The 14,065-nt window shown below is 37.5% G+C and overlaps 2 protein-coding genes across 6 annotated transcripts in view; one reads left to right on the forward strand and one right to left on the reverse strand.

The window, feature by feature from the left end:
* Positions 1-14,065, reverse strand: part of CTNNA3 (catenin alpha 3) — a 1,835,081-nt gene that overhangs the window by 1,006,428 nt on the left and 814,588 nt on the right. The gene's annotated exons all lie outside the window — the stretch shown is intronic.
* The window catches only part of LRRTM3 (leucine rich repeat transmembrane neuronal 3), a 184,728-nt gene continuing 181,627 nt past the window's right edge, over positions 10,965-14,065 (forward strand). Inside the window, exons 1-2 of the mRNA XM_012451398.2 lie at positions 10,965-11,513; positions 11,838-13,369. Coding sequence (XP_012306821.1) covers positions 11,510-11,513; positions 11,838-13,369 — 1,536 coding nt within the window. The 5' untranslated portion in view covers positions 10,965-11,509. The remainder of the gene's footprint in view (positions 11,514-11,837; positions 13,370-14,065) is intronic.

The raw sequence follows: 14,065 nt of genomic DNA on the forward strand, positions 1-14,065 counted from the left end.
GACATCACTCTGTAGGATGGAAAGAGATTAAAGAGATGGAAAATAGGAAAGAAAAACCAAAGGATCAATCCAGAAAATCCAAAATCTGTTCAGTAGAAGTTCCAGAGACACAGAACAAAGAAAAATGAGGAGAGATCATTTTTTGAAACATACAATACATTTGTATAGAACTGAAGGACATGTCTCCATATTTTAAAAGTCCACTGAGTACCCAATAATTAATGGGAAAAAAAAGCACAAACCAAGGTACATCTTCATACAATTTCCAAATACCCGGGGAGGAAAGTATCATAAACACTTTCCGGAGGGAAAAATAAATAGATTACACACAAAGAAATAGGAATCAGAATAGTGTCTGATTCTCTACAGTGAGAGTGGTATGGGAAGACAGTGATTCAATGTCTTAAAGATTCTGAGGGAAAATTATTTACCACAGAGAATTATATTACAGCAATCTATCAATCAGTAATACTGTACTAAAAAAAATAGACATGAAATTTTTATTTCACATGCACCCTTTCCTAAGAATCTATTAGTGGAGCTGCTTCAACAAAATGAGTAGTAAACTAAGAAAAAAAAATACATGGCATCCAGGAAATGGGGATCCTGTTCTCAAAAACGCTGAAGTACTAGGAAATAGCTAGAACTGGATATTGCAGCCAGGAAACAGAGTGCTGCAGGAAAATGGGATTACCTGAACTGCTTGAGTGTTCGGAAAACGTAGGCATTTGACATATATTTTTACATGCTGGGACAAACAACAAGCCCTAGATACAGACAAAACAGCAAATGTAAAAGAGGTAGAGAGAGAAAGAAAATAGGAACAATCCTTAAACTGCAAGAAAAATAAAATGTTGAACGTGAAAGGCATACCGTCTAGCACACTGCTTAATTCACTGGTTGTCTTTGCTTGCACGGTGGTGGTGGGTCATATCACCTACTTATTTAATAATATACTAATAATAACATATTAACATGGGAAGCAGGGAGAGTAAATGATACTGACTCCTCAGTTAAAATAGCAAGAAATTAAAATATCCACAAAATTCAAAAATATTATGAGAATTAAACAGTAGCTAAAATAAAATGATTGCACCTAGAAAGAGTAATTGGTAAAAAGTCAAGAGGGAAGAGCAAGGATGAATGTTTTTAATATAGGACTTTTCTCCTATTTGCTTTTTAAGCTACAGTATGTGCATAAAATGCAGTACTCTGTGCTTCCTTAATACCTTCCATTTCTCAGACTTACCTATTAAATTTTAAGTACCCCGAGAAAACTAATACTATAAGCCATTATCAGCTAATACCATAGGATTCATTTGTTGATAAGTGGAAAAATGTCCAAAAAGAACTGGGTCACCATAGGCACCTGGAGACAAAGTAGAAATGAAAGAAAATCAGTACAGGAGAGTTAAGGAGGTGCTCGGGGGAAAATTGAATTGTAGGACACTCAGTTGATGTCCAGAGAGCTGGAGAATTGGTTGATATGGAAAAACCCCACACTTCTAGTGTCAGAAGTGTGGAGTATATAGAAAAACAATTTTCTTTTTCTTTTCAATGGTGGCCAATGAAAACCCGAAAGGAGATTACATCTGAAGTGACAGGGTTATGTGAGTTGCTCCCTACTTGCTCTCCACTGTCAACAACTCAGAAAGGGATTTTTCTGGCCATACTATCAAATGGTCATTGCCCTTTCTATTCTTCTTCATAGCACTTATTACTAGTTGACATTGTAGTGTGTAGCTATTTTTATTTTTTACCATCTTATCAACAAGAATGCAAGAAGTCCTCTGGTGGCAGGCAGTTTGTCTTATTCACTCCTGTAAACCCAGCACAAAGAACAGTGTAAGAGTTTAATAAATACTCATTGAACAAGCAAATGAATTCTCCACTTATTTTTCTACCAGAAAAATGTTTTATTTTTATTAAGGATCTGTGGCAGTTGCTACTAGGGACTAAGTCAATTTTTGCTTGACTCACAATTTTGCCACATGGGGGCTCTGCTGTTAGCCAGAAGTGTGTCCTAAGCATTCCCCCACATTCTTAAGGGAACTATTCAACTGGGGATGGCCACAGCTACCAAGTATTAACAGTACACGCAAGGATCCTCCAGTTTGCCATATAGGATGATATATTTTAGAGTAATATAAGGACCCACAGACTCCTGTTCTCTGCTACTTCATTGCAAACCATGCAGGGATTCTCATTTCTCAGAAGTTTAATATCTTTCAGATCTGGGCCCTAAAATAAAATTATTTTTATTTATTTATTTTTTGAGACAGAGTTTAGCTCTTGTTGCCCAGGCTGGCGTGCAATGGTGCGATCTCTGCTCTGCAACCTCCACCTCCAAGATTCAAGCAATTCTCCTGCCTCAGCCTCCCAAGTAGCTGGGATTACAGGCATATGCTACCATGTCTGGCTAATTTTGTATTTTTAGTAGAGATGGGGTTTCACCATGTTGGTCAGGCTGATCTCGAACTCCTGACCTCAGGTGATCCACCCACCTAGACCTCCCAAAGTGCTGGATTACAGGTGTGAGCCTCCATGCCCAGCCAAATTTTTCTTTTAATCAGACATTGGTTCAGAAACAAAAATAAAACCAACCTATGACATACCTGCTTCTTTATCAAAATCAAGATTGTCTGTTATCTTTCTCCTCCTGGTGACTGGAGAATTTAATTCCTAAAGCTGATGTAATTGCCAAGAAGTCAAATTTTTAAAAACACCAGTCTATCCAGTTGAAACTGTTATATACAGTGCTTTAAAAATACAATATGTGATTTTCTTCAAAAACTCTTGTTACATCAGAATATACGTGAAGTGGATATTGCTAAATGTTATGATACCATTTAAACAACACTGAGTTTACATTCAAAGCACAGTCATAGATGCAAAGTAAAACATCCAATATTAAGGTATAAATCTGGTTAAGAGATTTTTATAGTCCCTCTAAAACTCTTTTTTCCACTGTGAGAAATTACAGGAAATTTAGGAATATACATAAAACTGTAAGTTTTACAGTGAGACTCTGGTGCCACATGTTCCTTCATGGAATTTGTTCTGAATGAAAAGCTAGAAAACTGATTTAACTCTGCTTAAATGACTACAAATGAATTTTGATTGCTGTCCTCTTGATAAGAATTTTTTGTGCCTCAGTTAGATGAACACTTCTACAGCAATACAAAAATTCACAGATTTGTTTAGCAAGTACCAACAACAAATAATTACTGTTGCTGATTAAGGGCAAAAAGGCAATTGTGATGGGATGTGAAGAACAGAAATCCTGGTGATATGAACATTAACCAACAAAGTTCTCAAACTTGCCATTTAATGCATTTACTGTATTCTCCGATGGTATAAATACCACAAAGTAGAAGTACAACTTTGCTCTAAGCTCTAAGTCCTGTATTAGTCAAAAGTTCTTCAAATCTTAAGTTGCTACCAAGAATGAATGGATGCCCCAAATATCCACTTGAGGGCTGGATATTCTGCCCAAATTAATGAATAGACTCTTGCTAAACATATACGCCATGAAAACTGACTCTGTGCAAGTTAAAGGACACAATGGGAAAACAAATGCAGAACATGGAAGAAGCTATGGTCCAAATAGCCTGGTATCCAACAAATAAATGGCATTACAAAATGAAAGAGACTTCAAATACATGAAAAACAAATGCAATATATGGGCTCTTTCTAAGATCTTGATACAAACAAACCAACTTGAAGAACTTGTTAATTTTGTTAGGTTTAATAATGGTAGATGGTTAAAATAAAAGTCTACTGCTTAGAACGGCATACTGAAATGTGTGTTTTATAGATAGACAGACAGACAGACAGATATAGATAGACGATAGATAGATAGATGATAGATAGATAGATAGATAGATTATAAAGACATGTTGAAGATTTGCTCTTAAAATACTGCATAAAGAAAAAAAATTGCACATATGTGGGAAGAGGTATAAGGATAGATGAAATAAAATTAGCAAAATAGCAATAATCATTGGAGTTAACATTTATTATACTAGCCTCTCTACTTTTGTGTATGCCTTACATTTCTGACTGAAAAGAAGAAAAACAAGCATCTCCTTGACGTTGTATAGTCTTTTCAGCCTTCAGAAGTCTGCCACTGAAGGTTATAGTGTTGGCTAGATTTCCATATTCCCATATTTACCTTAGGACTACCTTTGCAGGAAGTGACAGTGAGGAATGCAATAAAACCTGAGAATGTGGATTGATGCTGCAGCATAAATATATCTTCAGGTGAATGGGAGGGAGACATGTTGGATAACCTTGGAATGTCTCATTCATTAAATCTGCCTTTTCCCAGAAAGACACTGAGAGACCATTTTAATGGTCAGACCTGGAATATTCTTTATTCATTTATCTAAGTCAGAGATATTCACTCATAACCATATGTGCCCAGACAGGGTTTTTTAATGGAGCCCTTAAAGCAAGCAGATGGAAATCAAGGATATTTCAGAGAAGTGTTAATGCTCTGATGAAGATCTGGATATAATTACAAATGTAGACATGCATATGAGTATTCTAACTAACTAGAAATGAAGAAAATCATTTTCACAGCTGTAGGGAACTCCATATTGGCATTCTGACAACCCTGTTATGTTTTTGGGTCACAAACATCAAGATCTTTACAAAAGCTAAATCAAACGTATCTATTGGTGAAAGCACTTTATAAGCTAATAAACAGAATATTGATGGTGTAGGCTGTATAATATATGGTTGTGGTATTAAAATTAGTATAAAGGAAATACTGAGGAACGTTTCCTATAATATTAGTAAATTCTGATATGCCCTTGGTCATGTTGATAACCCTTAATATATGTTAATATATGTTCATGGTCATAGAACCTATACAGAATCAAAGGAAAATTAATTTTCTCATAGATATTCTGATTCCAGAAATATCTGTAACAATTTATAAATATTGTACATGTACTTAAACATAAATTATGAAAATGATTCCTAAATAAAAACCCTTAAAAGTGTGAAAGTCAGGTTTGATGAATCCCATTTTGCAGATGAGCAAACTGAGACCCTGAGAAGTTTGCCCAGAATCAGTTTCAAATTTTAAACGTCAACTGACATATGCAATAAACAGTATATGGGTTGAGTCCAAATGTTTTCCTACCTAGTCTTTTGTTTTTTTTTCTTTTTTTGAGATGGAGTCTCACTCTATTGCCCAGGCTGAAGTGTAGTGGCATGATCTCAGCTCACCGCAATCTCTGTCTCTTAGGTTCAAACAATTCTCCTGCCTCAGCCTCCTGAGGAGCTGGGATTACAGGCACGCACCACCATACCTGGCTAATTTTTGTATTTTTAGTAGAGATGGGGTTTCACCATGTGGGTCAGGCTGGTCTTGAACTCCTGACCTCGTGATCTGCCCTCATGATCTGGCTTCTCAAAGTGCTGGGATTACAGGTATAAGCCAATGCACCCAGCCTTCCTTACCTAGTCTCTATGTAATCTTCCATTTCAATTTTAATCAAATCTTTTGGCTCTATTGCCCTTCAAGGCCATATGCAAAGATGTTGCCTACATCTAGCTTATTTGAATGGAAATCCATTTGTTATTGTTTGGGGGCTAATTTTGCAAATCATTTCATAACTTTCTGTTCAAAAAAAAACCTTTAAAATATTTAAAAATACATCATGGTGCTTTGAGGCTTAATATTAAGAAAATATTTTCAAGAATTAAAGTCTCGTGAAAGTGAATAAAAGTATCCAGATTTAATTCAAATGTGTTAAACTCTGGGTCTTGCTCCCAAAATTTGACCCACGAAAACAGTTATGGCTTAACTATCCTTAGGGGTGCTTAGCCAATAAAAATGAGACATCTTTAATTTCCCTCTTTATTTCATATCACTTCTATTTCCTTAGAAAAGTTCTGTTGATTTTATTTAAAATATATCCAGAATCTAACCAATGCTCACCACTTCCATCGCTAACACCCTGACCCAAGCACCATCATCTATCTCCTGGATTATATGGTAGCCTCCTTACGGCATCCCCTACTAAGAGTGATAATCTCAGTTTGTGCGGCTAGAACAAAAATACTATATACTGGGTGGTTTAAGCAGTAAACATTTATTTCTCATAGTTCTAATGGCTAAGAAGTCCAAAATGAAGGTTCCAGAAGACCTGATGTCAAAGAGAGCCTGATTTCTGGCTTCCTAATAGCTGCCTTCTCTTGTAGCAGAGAGAGAACAAGCAAACTCTCTCATGTCTGTCTCTTCTTATCCTTATAATCCCACTGATCTGTCATGAGGGATCCAATACCATGACCTAATTATCTCATAAAGGCTCTATCTCCAAATACCAGCACATTGGGAATTGGGGTTTCAATATATGAATTTGGGGGAGGGTAAATGAAAACATTCAATCCATAGCAGTGATCCTTTTAATAGGTAATTTGATCATATATTAACTCTGCACAAAAATCTCCAGTTAGCTCCCCATTTTCTCCATAATAAAGCCAGTATTCTTACAATGTCATCCAAAGGCCTTCCACAACCTCCATCTCCAATTATTCAATCACTTGTTCTCTCGACTCTAGACTCATTGGCCTCCTTGCTGTTAATGGAACATATGATCTGCTTCCATGTTAGGCCTTTGCGCTGGCCACTCCCCATATATCTGTTTAAGTCTATCAAGCTCATCTCCTTCAAGGTTTGCTCAGGCCAGTTTCTTAATGGCCCTAACCATCCAATTTAAAACTGCAACCCACCTCATACCTTGCACCCCAAATCTTCCTTGTACTTTTCTTTTTTTCATAGTATGTATGATCTACTAATATACTATATATTTTTTTAATTGTCTGTCTTACCCCTTTATAATGTAATCTTCACAAGGGCACAGGCCTTTATTTTGCACACTAATGTATTCCCAGTGTCTGGAACAGAGTCTGGCACATAATTGGTATTCAAATTATGTATTTTTAAGATAAATAAAATATCTGAAGTCAACAACTGTTAAGATATCAGTACATCCTCTTTCAGTTATGAATTTCTAAGTTTACATCTGGCAATTCAGTTTCATATTGGAGGACTGAAATTTGGCAGTATTGCCAAACTGAGATTTGATTTATTAACCCAATTTAAACAAAATATGTTTAGCTATTTGAAGTACTATAAGTGCAATAAAATAAAAAGTCTTTAGCTATATGACACTATTTTTATAATTGTATAAATCATTAAGGCCTTAGATACATTGGTGATATTTAACTTGTCAGGTAGTTTATGGTTTGTTCTGTGTATAATATTAAGTGCAAAAGACGTTGCTAGTTGCTAAATACATAATGCAGTATAATTTTGCTCCTGCTGAAAGGCAAATCAGAAATAATCAGCTCACTATAGTCGACAAGTAAAAGGAGAAAAAAACTTTTGAAAAGTATACAGGCAAATTACTAAAATCTTTTAGAACACAACCTTTTCTTTTCTTTTTCAGGAACTACTCTACGTCTTTGCAGTAATTTCTGCACTCTCAAGTATCCAGCACGGCTTAGAATTATATTATTTTGTTTTGAATTCCTCAGCTAGACTTATGGATAATCTTCCCTCTTCAAACAATTTATTATCCTGAACCAGATCAGACCTGGTTGTGATGCCAACTTAAGGGCTGGTGCCAAGGTAGCGGCCATCCACAGTTCCTGGAGGCTGATCCAACGCAAGAGTGGCTACTGATTATCTTGAGAAAGAGATTGATGGTCAGTATTTTTCCCTTAATATTATTTTACTATGAACATTTTTCCTTGTCAATCAATATATTGCTATCAAAGCATTTTTATTGCAGCACAGCATTCCTATCATGTAGTTTTTTCTTGTGAGTACATAGTAGGTGCATATATTTATGGGGTACATGAGATGTTTTGATATAGGCATGCAATGTGTAATAATTAAGTCAGGATCAATGAGGTATCCATGCCCTCAAGCATTTATCCTTTGTGAAACAAACAATCCAGTTAGGCTTTTAGTTATTTTTAAATGTACAATTAATTCATTATTGACTACAGTCACCCTGTTGTGCTAGCCAATACTAGGTCTTATTCATTCACTCTAATATTTTGAACCCTCAGTTTTTAGTATTAAGAGTAAATATCAATTATAAGATCCAAAGGGTAAGTGTAAAGTCAGAACTATGCAGTAAGATAAGATCAGAAACCAAGATAACATAAAAATCTCTGAAAACTAAAAGCAACATGTGTAACACAGCAGAGAATAATATTCACTATAAATAATCCAATATTTTTCCCAGGAAAAGCAAAATGAGAGCCCACATTCTCAGTGTGGGTTCCTCTGTTCTGTCACTGGGAAGTGAAGCATCATGAACAAGCAGCACAAAGTTGATGGGCCCTTCACCCTCCTGGCTCTTGGGCAAAACAGATGTCTCAGTGACTATCCAGGGAGACCCAGGGAGAATGAGGAGAAATATCAGAGCCTTTCAAGCAACAGAGGAATGAGAGAGTAGTTATAAATATAATTCCTGTTTTTGAGAGATACAAGTTGTCAAGCCCATTTGGGATGTTAAATGATAAAGATTCAGTATTACCCTTCTGTACTGAGCAGAGGGGAATAGTCAAAAGCATATTTACTGTTGTCATGAAATTTGTAGTTTAACCATGAAGATAAGAGATATCTCCCTGAAAAGTAAAGATCACTTGCTGATCAACTAAGTTTTCTCACTTTCTAATTTTTGTCTTTGTAGATACATCCTTTAAGAATACTTTCTCCAAAACTGTTTCCAGTCTCACTAACTGAGGAAATTTGCAGGCTCAATCCCATGTAAAAATCTCCAACATTACATAATCAGTTATACTGTATCCATTGTACTTGTGACTCCCATAAAAATATATTTTTCCAATAAATATTTATTGCATATCTGCAATGTGCCAAGTGCTATTGTAGATATTAGAAAAAAGGAAGTAGATAAAACATTGCCACTGTCCTCATGGAACTTACATCTCAGTATTATAAGTCTGCATATTCTCTCTTCCTACTAGGAGAAAACATCATTTTTAATCATTCCTTCACAGTGAGTTTCTTAGCCTTATTTCATCAGAGGCTATTGAAAAGCACACACTCTTCCAACCCCCACCAGGATGAGAATCCTGGGAAAGGGATTGGGAAGTCTATCTTTTTAAGAAACTCACTGGGGGTTTCATATGCATTCACAGATTAGATAATTCCAGGGGAAAACACCGCCCTATGAAGAGCATACTGCCCAAGGAATTGGTAATAGCCATTGTATTTCATCTGTAGGACCTCTTTTGATTGTCATTACTAACCTTTACCAAAAATCTCATCCTTGGAGAATGTGAAAGCTCTCCACGGTTTTCCACAGCCAATTCACCTAACAAAACATAACAAGGCAAAGTTCAAGAATACCATTATTTTTAAATAAAATGCCTCTACATGGCAGATATTACTGTGTTCTGCTTTGGGGATGAAAAGAAGTAAACATTAATTACTAATGATGGTCCATAGGACCACAAGATTTATTTCAAAGATAAAGTTCAGATGATGAACATAAAGGAAATTGTCTCGTCAAAGAAGGCAAGACTGAGTGAATCCACCATGTACAATATTGAAAAATGCTCACTAAAGTTGTTTTTCATGAGTTAATGACAGTATAGTCAATATTCAGTATGTAATCCCAGCAAGTATAAAGTTAATATTATTTGAATGTGTACAACACACTGTTCTAAGTAACATGCAGATATTAAAATGACTTAATTCTCAAAACATGAAGTGAGTTTTTGTTTTTAAGCCCATTTTACAGATGAGGAAACTGATGCATAGAGAAGGTAAGTAAGCCACTTAAGGTAACATAGCCAAAAATCTATGCTCTTAATCACTGAACTGCCCTGTCTTAGTTTTTATACTTCTTTACGAGCCTCAGACCAAAAGAAGTTTAGACAATTCTAATAGAACAAGCAAGAATTTGTTGATTACAGCTTCCCTGCCCCAATCCTTTAAGTGGCCTCATTTTCATTGATTTATTTTTAAAATGAAGGTAACAATGCTATTGAATAGGATTGCCTGGTGGTTAGCAGTCCAGCAAAACAGTGACTTGCTTCTGAAGTTCAGCTCTGCCTGCTGTATGACCTTGAGAAAGTTACCTCTCCAAGTCTGTTTCCTCATCTTTAAAATAGAGGTTATAATAGGACCTACATCATACTATTGTTTAAAGATAAAAAAAAAAAAGGTAGCCCATTTAAAGCACTTACAAAGTACTCCATAAATATTATTAGTGTAATAAATAGCAGTAACATCAATAAACTATGAACCAAATGATCTCTTGATTCGCATACTAACACTAAAAATGGTTTATTTCCCTTCTAATTAAAAGAAAATTACAACAACCAAAACAAGAAACCACACCATAGCCATAAAACCAATTACATCTTCTGTGAGAACACTGGAGGTACTACTGGCCACATTAATTCATTTCTCATCAGTCATCCCCTCTATTCCAAAATGTTTGTGTTCTAGCATCCTAAGATACCTTGCATAATATAATCACTGTGACTCCAAGAGGTCAAATGGGCAGGCAGTTAATGCTTCTCTGTGAAAAGCTCAATAATTCATTTTATAAATTTCCTTTTAAAGCCTACCTTGAGGTTAAGAAAAATTGACGTTCGGTCTATGAACTTAATGTCAAGCTCCAGAAAAACTCTGGGCAGCACATGTTTAGCAATTAAGTGGACACAGACAATAAAGACGTTGCCAAATTGTAAAACAAGACTTGGAAATCACAGAAAATGTTGCTAGTTATTGATTACGGTGACCATTCAGTTCCTACTGAGCCACCCAAAAGAATCATTCATTCTCCAGCAGAGAGCCTGCTCATTTGCAAGATAAAAGAGAGACATTTCTGCACATGCCCATAATGTTCTTCACCACTGGGGGCAGCTTTACATAAGACTGCATTCACTGAAACCAAAGCAACAGTCCGAGCAGCTTTCAGAATGACAGTCTGCAGAAGTGAGCTGAGCGTGTGCGCGGTACGGGGCTCTCCTGCCTTCTGGGCTCCAACGCAGCTCTGTGGCTGAACTGGGTGCTCACCACGGGAACTGCTGGGCGATGGAATACAGATGTGGCAGCTCAGGTAGCCCCACATTGCCTGGAGGAATATATCATGTTTTTCGATAAGAAGAAATTGTAGGAGCCAGTTTTTTTTTAACCGCCCCCCGCCACCCCCAAAAAACTGTAAAGATGCAAAAACGTAATATCCATGAAGATCCTATTACCTAGGAAGATTTTGATGTTTTGCTGTGAATGCGGTGTTGGGATTTATTTGTTCTTGGAGTGTTCTGCGTGGCTGGCAAAGAATAATGTTCCAAAATCGGTCCATCTCCCAAGGGGTCCAATTTTTCTTCCTGGGTGTCAGCGAGCCCTGACTCACTACAGTGCAGCTGACAGGGGCTGTCATGCAAGTGGCCCCTAAGCCAAAGCAAAAGACCTAAGGACGACCTTTGAACAATACAAAGGATGGGTATGTTTTGTCATTTTTCTTCTTTCCTTCTTAAAAACAAAAAACAAAAAACCTCTAGTCTGTGTAATAATTCTGCCTTAATTATTTTAGAGATTACCTTGCTCTGCTCTAAGACTATGAATTTATTTGCTTCCTTGTTTAACTATTTAAAAAAAAAACAAAGCACTAAAGACAGTTCTCTTTAATTACAAAGAGATTATATGTGATGTTAAACGTTATCTAGATTTAAATTTTAAAAAATGAAAAATACATGCCTATTTTTGCTTGATTAAAGATTAATTCTTTTTTGGGGGGATAACTTTTCTAAGTTGTTTTTATTTCCAGGTTTCAATGTAATTAGGCTACTGAGCGGATCAGCTGTAGCACTGGTTATAGCTCCCACTGTCTTACTGACAATGCTTTCTTCTGCCGAACGAGGATGCCCTAAGGGCTGTAGGTGTGAAGGCAAAATGGTATATTGTGAATCTCAGAAATTACAGGAGATACCCTCAAGTATATCTGCTGGTTGCTTAGGTTTGTCCCTTCGCTATAACAGCCTTCAAAAACTTAAGTATAATCAATTTAAAGGGCTCAACCAGCTCACCTGGCTATACCTTGACCATAACCATATCAGCAATATTGACGAAAATGCTTTTAATGGAATACGCAGACTCAAAGAGCTGATTCTTAGTTCCAATAGAATCTCCTATTTTCTTAACAATACCTTCAGACCGGTGACAAATTTACGGAACTTGGATCTGTCCTATAATCAGCTGCATTCTCTGGGATCTGAACAATTTCGGGGTTTGCGGAAGCTGCTGAGTTTACATTTACGGTCTAACTCCCTGAGAACCATCCCTGTGAGAATATTCCAAGACTGCCGCAACCTGGAACTTTTGGACCTGGGATATAACCGGATCCGAAGTTTAGCCAGGAATGTCTTTGCTGGCATGATCAGACTCAAAGAACTTCATCTGGAGCACAATCAATTTTCCAAGCTCAACCTGGCCCTTTTTCCAAGGTTGGTGAGCCTTCAGAACCTTTACTTGCAGTGGAATAAAATCAGTGTCATAGGACAGACCATGTCCTGGACCTGGAGCTCATTACAAAGGCTTGATTTATCAGGCAATGAGATCGAAGCTTTCAGTGGACCCAGTGTTTTCCAATGTGTCCCGAATCTGCAGCGCCTCAACCTGGATTCCAACAAGCTCACATTTATTGGTCAAGAGATTTTGGATTCTTGGATATCCCTCAATGACATCAGTCTTGCTGGGAATATATGGGAATGCAGCCGAAATATATGCTCCCTTGTAAACTGGCTGAAAAGTTTTAAAGGTCTAAGGGAGAATACAATTATCTGTGCCAGTCCCAAAGAGCTGCAAGGAGTAAATGTGATCGATGCAGTGAAGAACTACAGCATCTGTGGCAAAAGTACTACAGAGAGGTTTGATCTGGCCAGGGCTCTCCCAAAGCCAACGTTTAAGCCTAAGCTCCCCAGGCCGAAGCATGAGAGCAAACCCCCTTTGCCCCCGACGGTGGGAGCCACAGAGCCCGGCCCAGAGACTGATGCCGACGCCGAGCACATCTCTTTCCATAAAATCATCGCGGGGAGCGTGGCGCTTTTCCTGTCCGTGCTCGTCATCCTGCTGGTTATCTACGTGTCATGGAAGCGGTACCCTGCGAGCATGAAGCAGCTGCAGCAGCGCTCCCTCATGCGAAGGCACAGGAAAAAGAAAAGACAGTCCCTAAAGCAAATGACTCCCAGCACCCAGGAATTTTACGTAGACTACAAACCCACCAACACGGAGACCAGCGAGATGCTGCTGAATGGGACGGGACCCTGCACCTATAGCAAATCAGGCTCCAGGGAGTGTGAGGTATGAACCATTGTGATAAAAAGCGCTCTTAAACGCTGGGAAGTAAGTGGTGCTTTATTGAACTCTGGTGACTATAAAGGGAACGCGATGCCCCCTCCCCTTCCCTCTCACTTTGCTGGCAAGGTCCTTCTCTGTTTTAGTGCATTCTTAATACTGGTCATTTTCCTCTCATACATAATCAACCCATTGAAATTTAAATATCACAATCAATGTGAAGCTTGAACTCCGGTTTAGTATAATGCCTATTGTATAAGACCCTCTATTGATTCCATTAATGTTGCATTTGTTTTAAGATAACACTTCTTTCATAAGTAATCCCCCACATCTGCTGTTCCACTCCTGGTGGGACCAAATCTACAGTTATAGGAGGTTGGGAGCTCACTGGCAAATCAAAGAAAGAGGTGAATGATCCCAGGTGCTCGAAGCTTGAGCTGAATCTTGGAGATGACTCAGTTATGCGAACATTTTAAAGACAAGCAGAGCCTTTACACCAATGCGTGACTTAAAAAAGAAAACTGCGAGAAACTATCAAAAGATGGTGCTACGTTAGAGCAGCACCCTGAGCAGTTTCCAGAGGTGTCTGAATTACAGTAAGGCAAGCACAGGGACAAAGTGATGAAGGGTTAAAATACTGCAAGTAGACAACTGCAGAGTGTGAGATGATAAAATATAAAGTTTTCGACTCCAAGCTTTGTC

Source organism: Aotus nancymaae, unplaced genomic scaffold, assembly GCF_030222135.1.
Source record: "Aotus nancymaae isolate 86718 unplaced genomic scaffold, 86718_ANA_hifiasm-v0.15.2.pri h1tg000010l, whole genome shotgun sequence".
Taxonomy (NCBI): Eukaryota; Metazoa; Chordata; class Mammalia; order Primates; family Aotidae; genus Aotus; species Aotus nancymaae.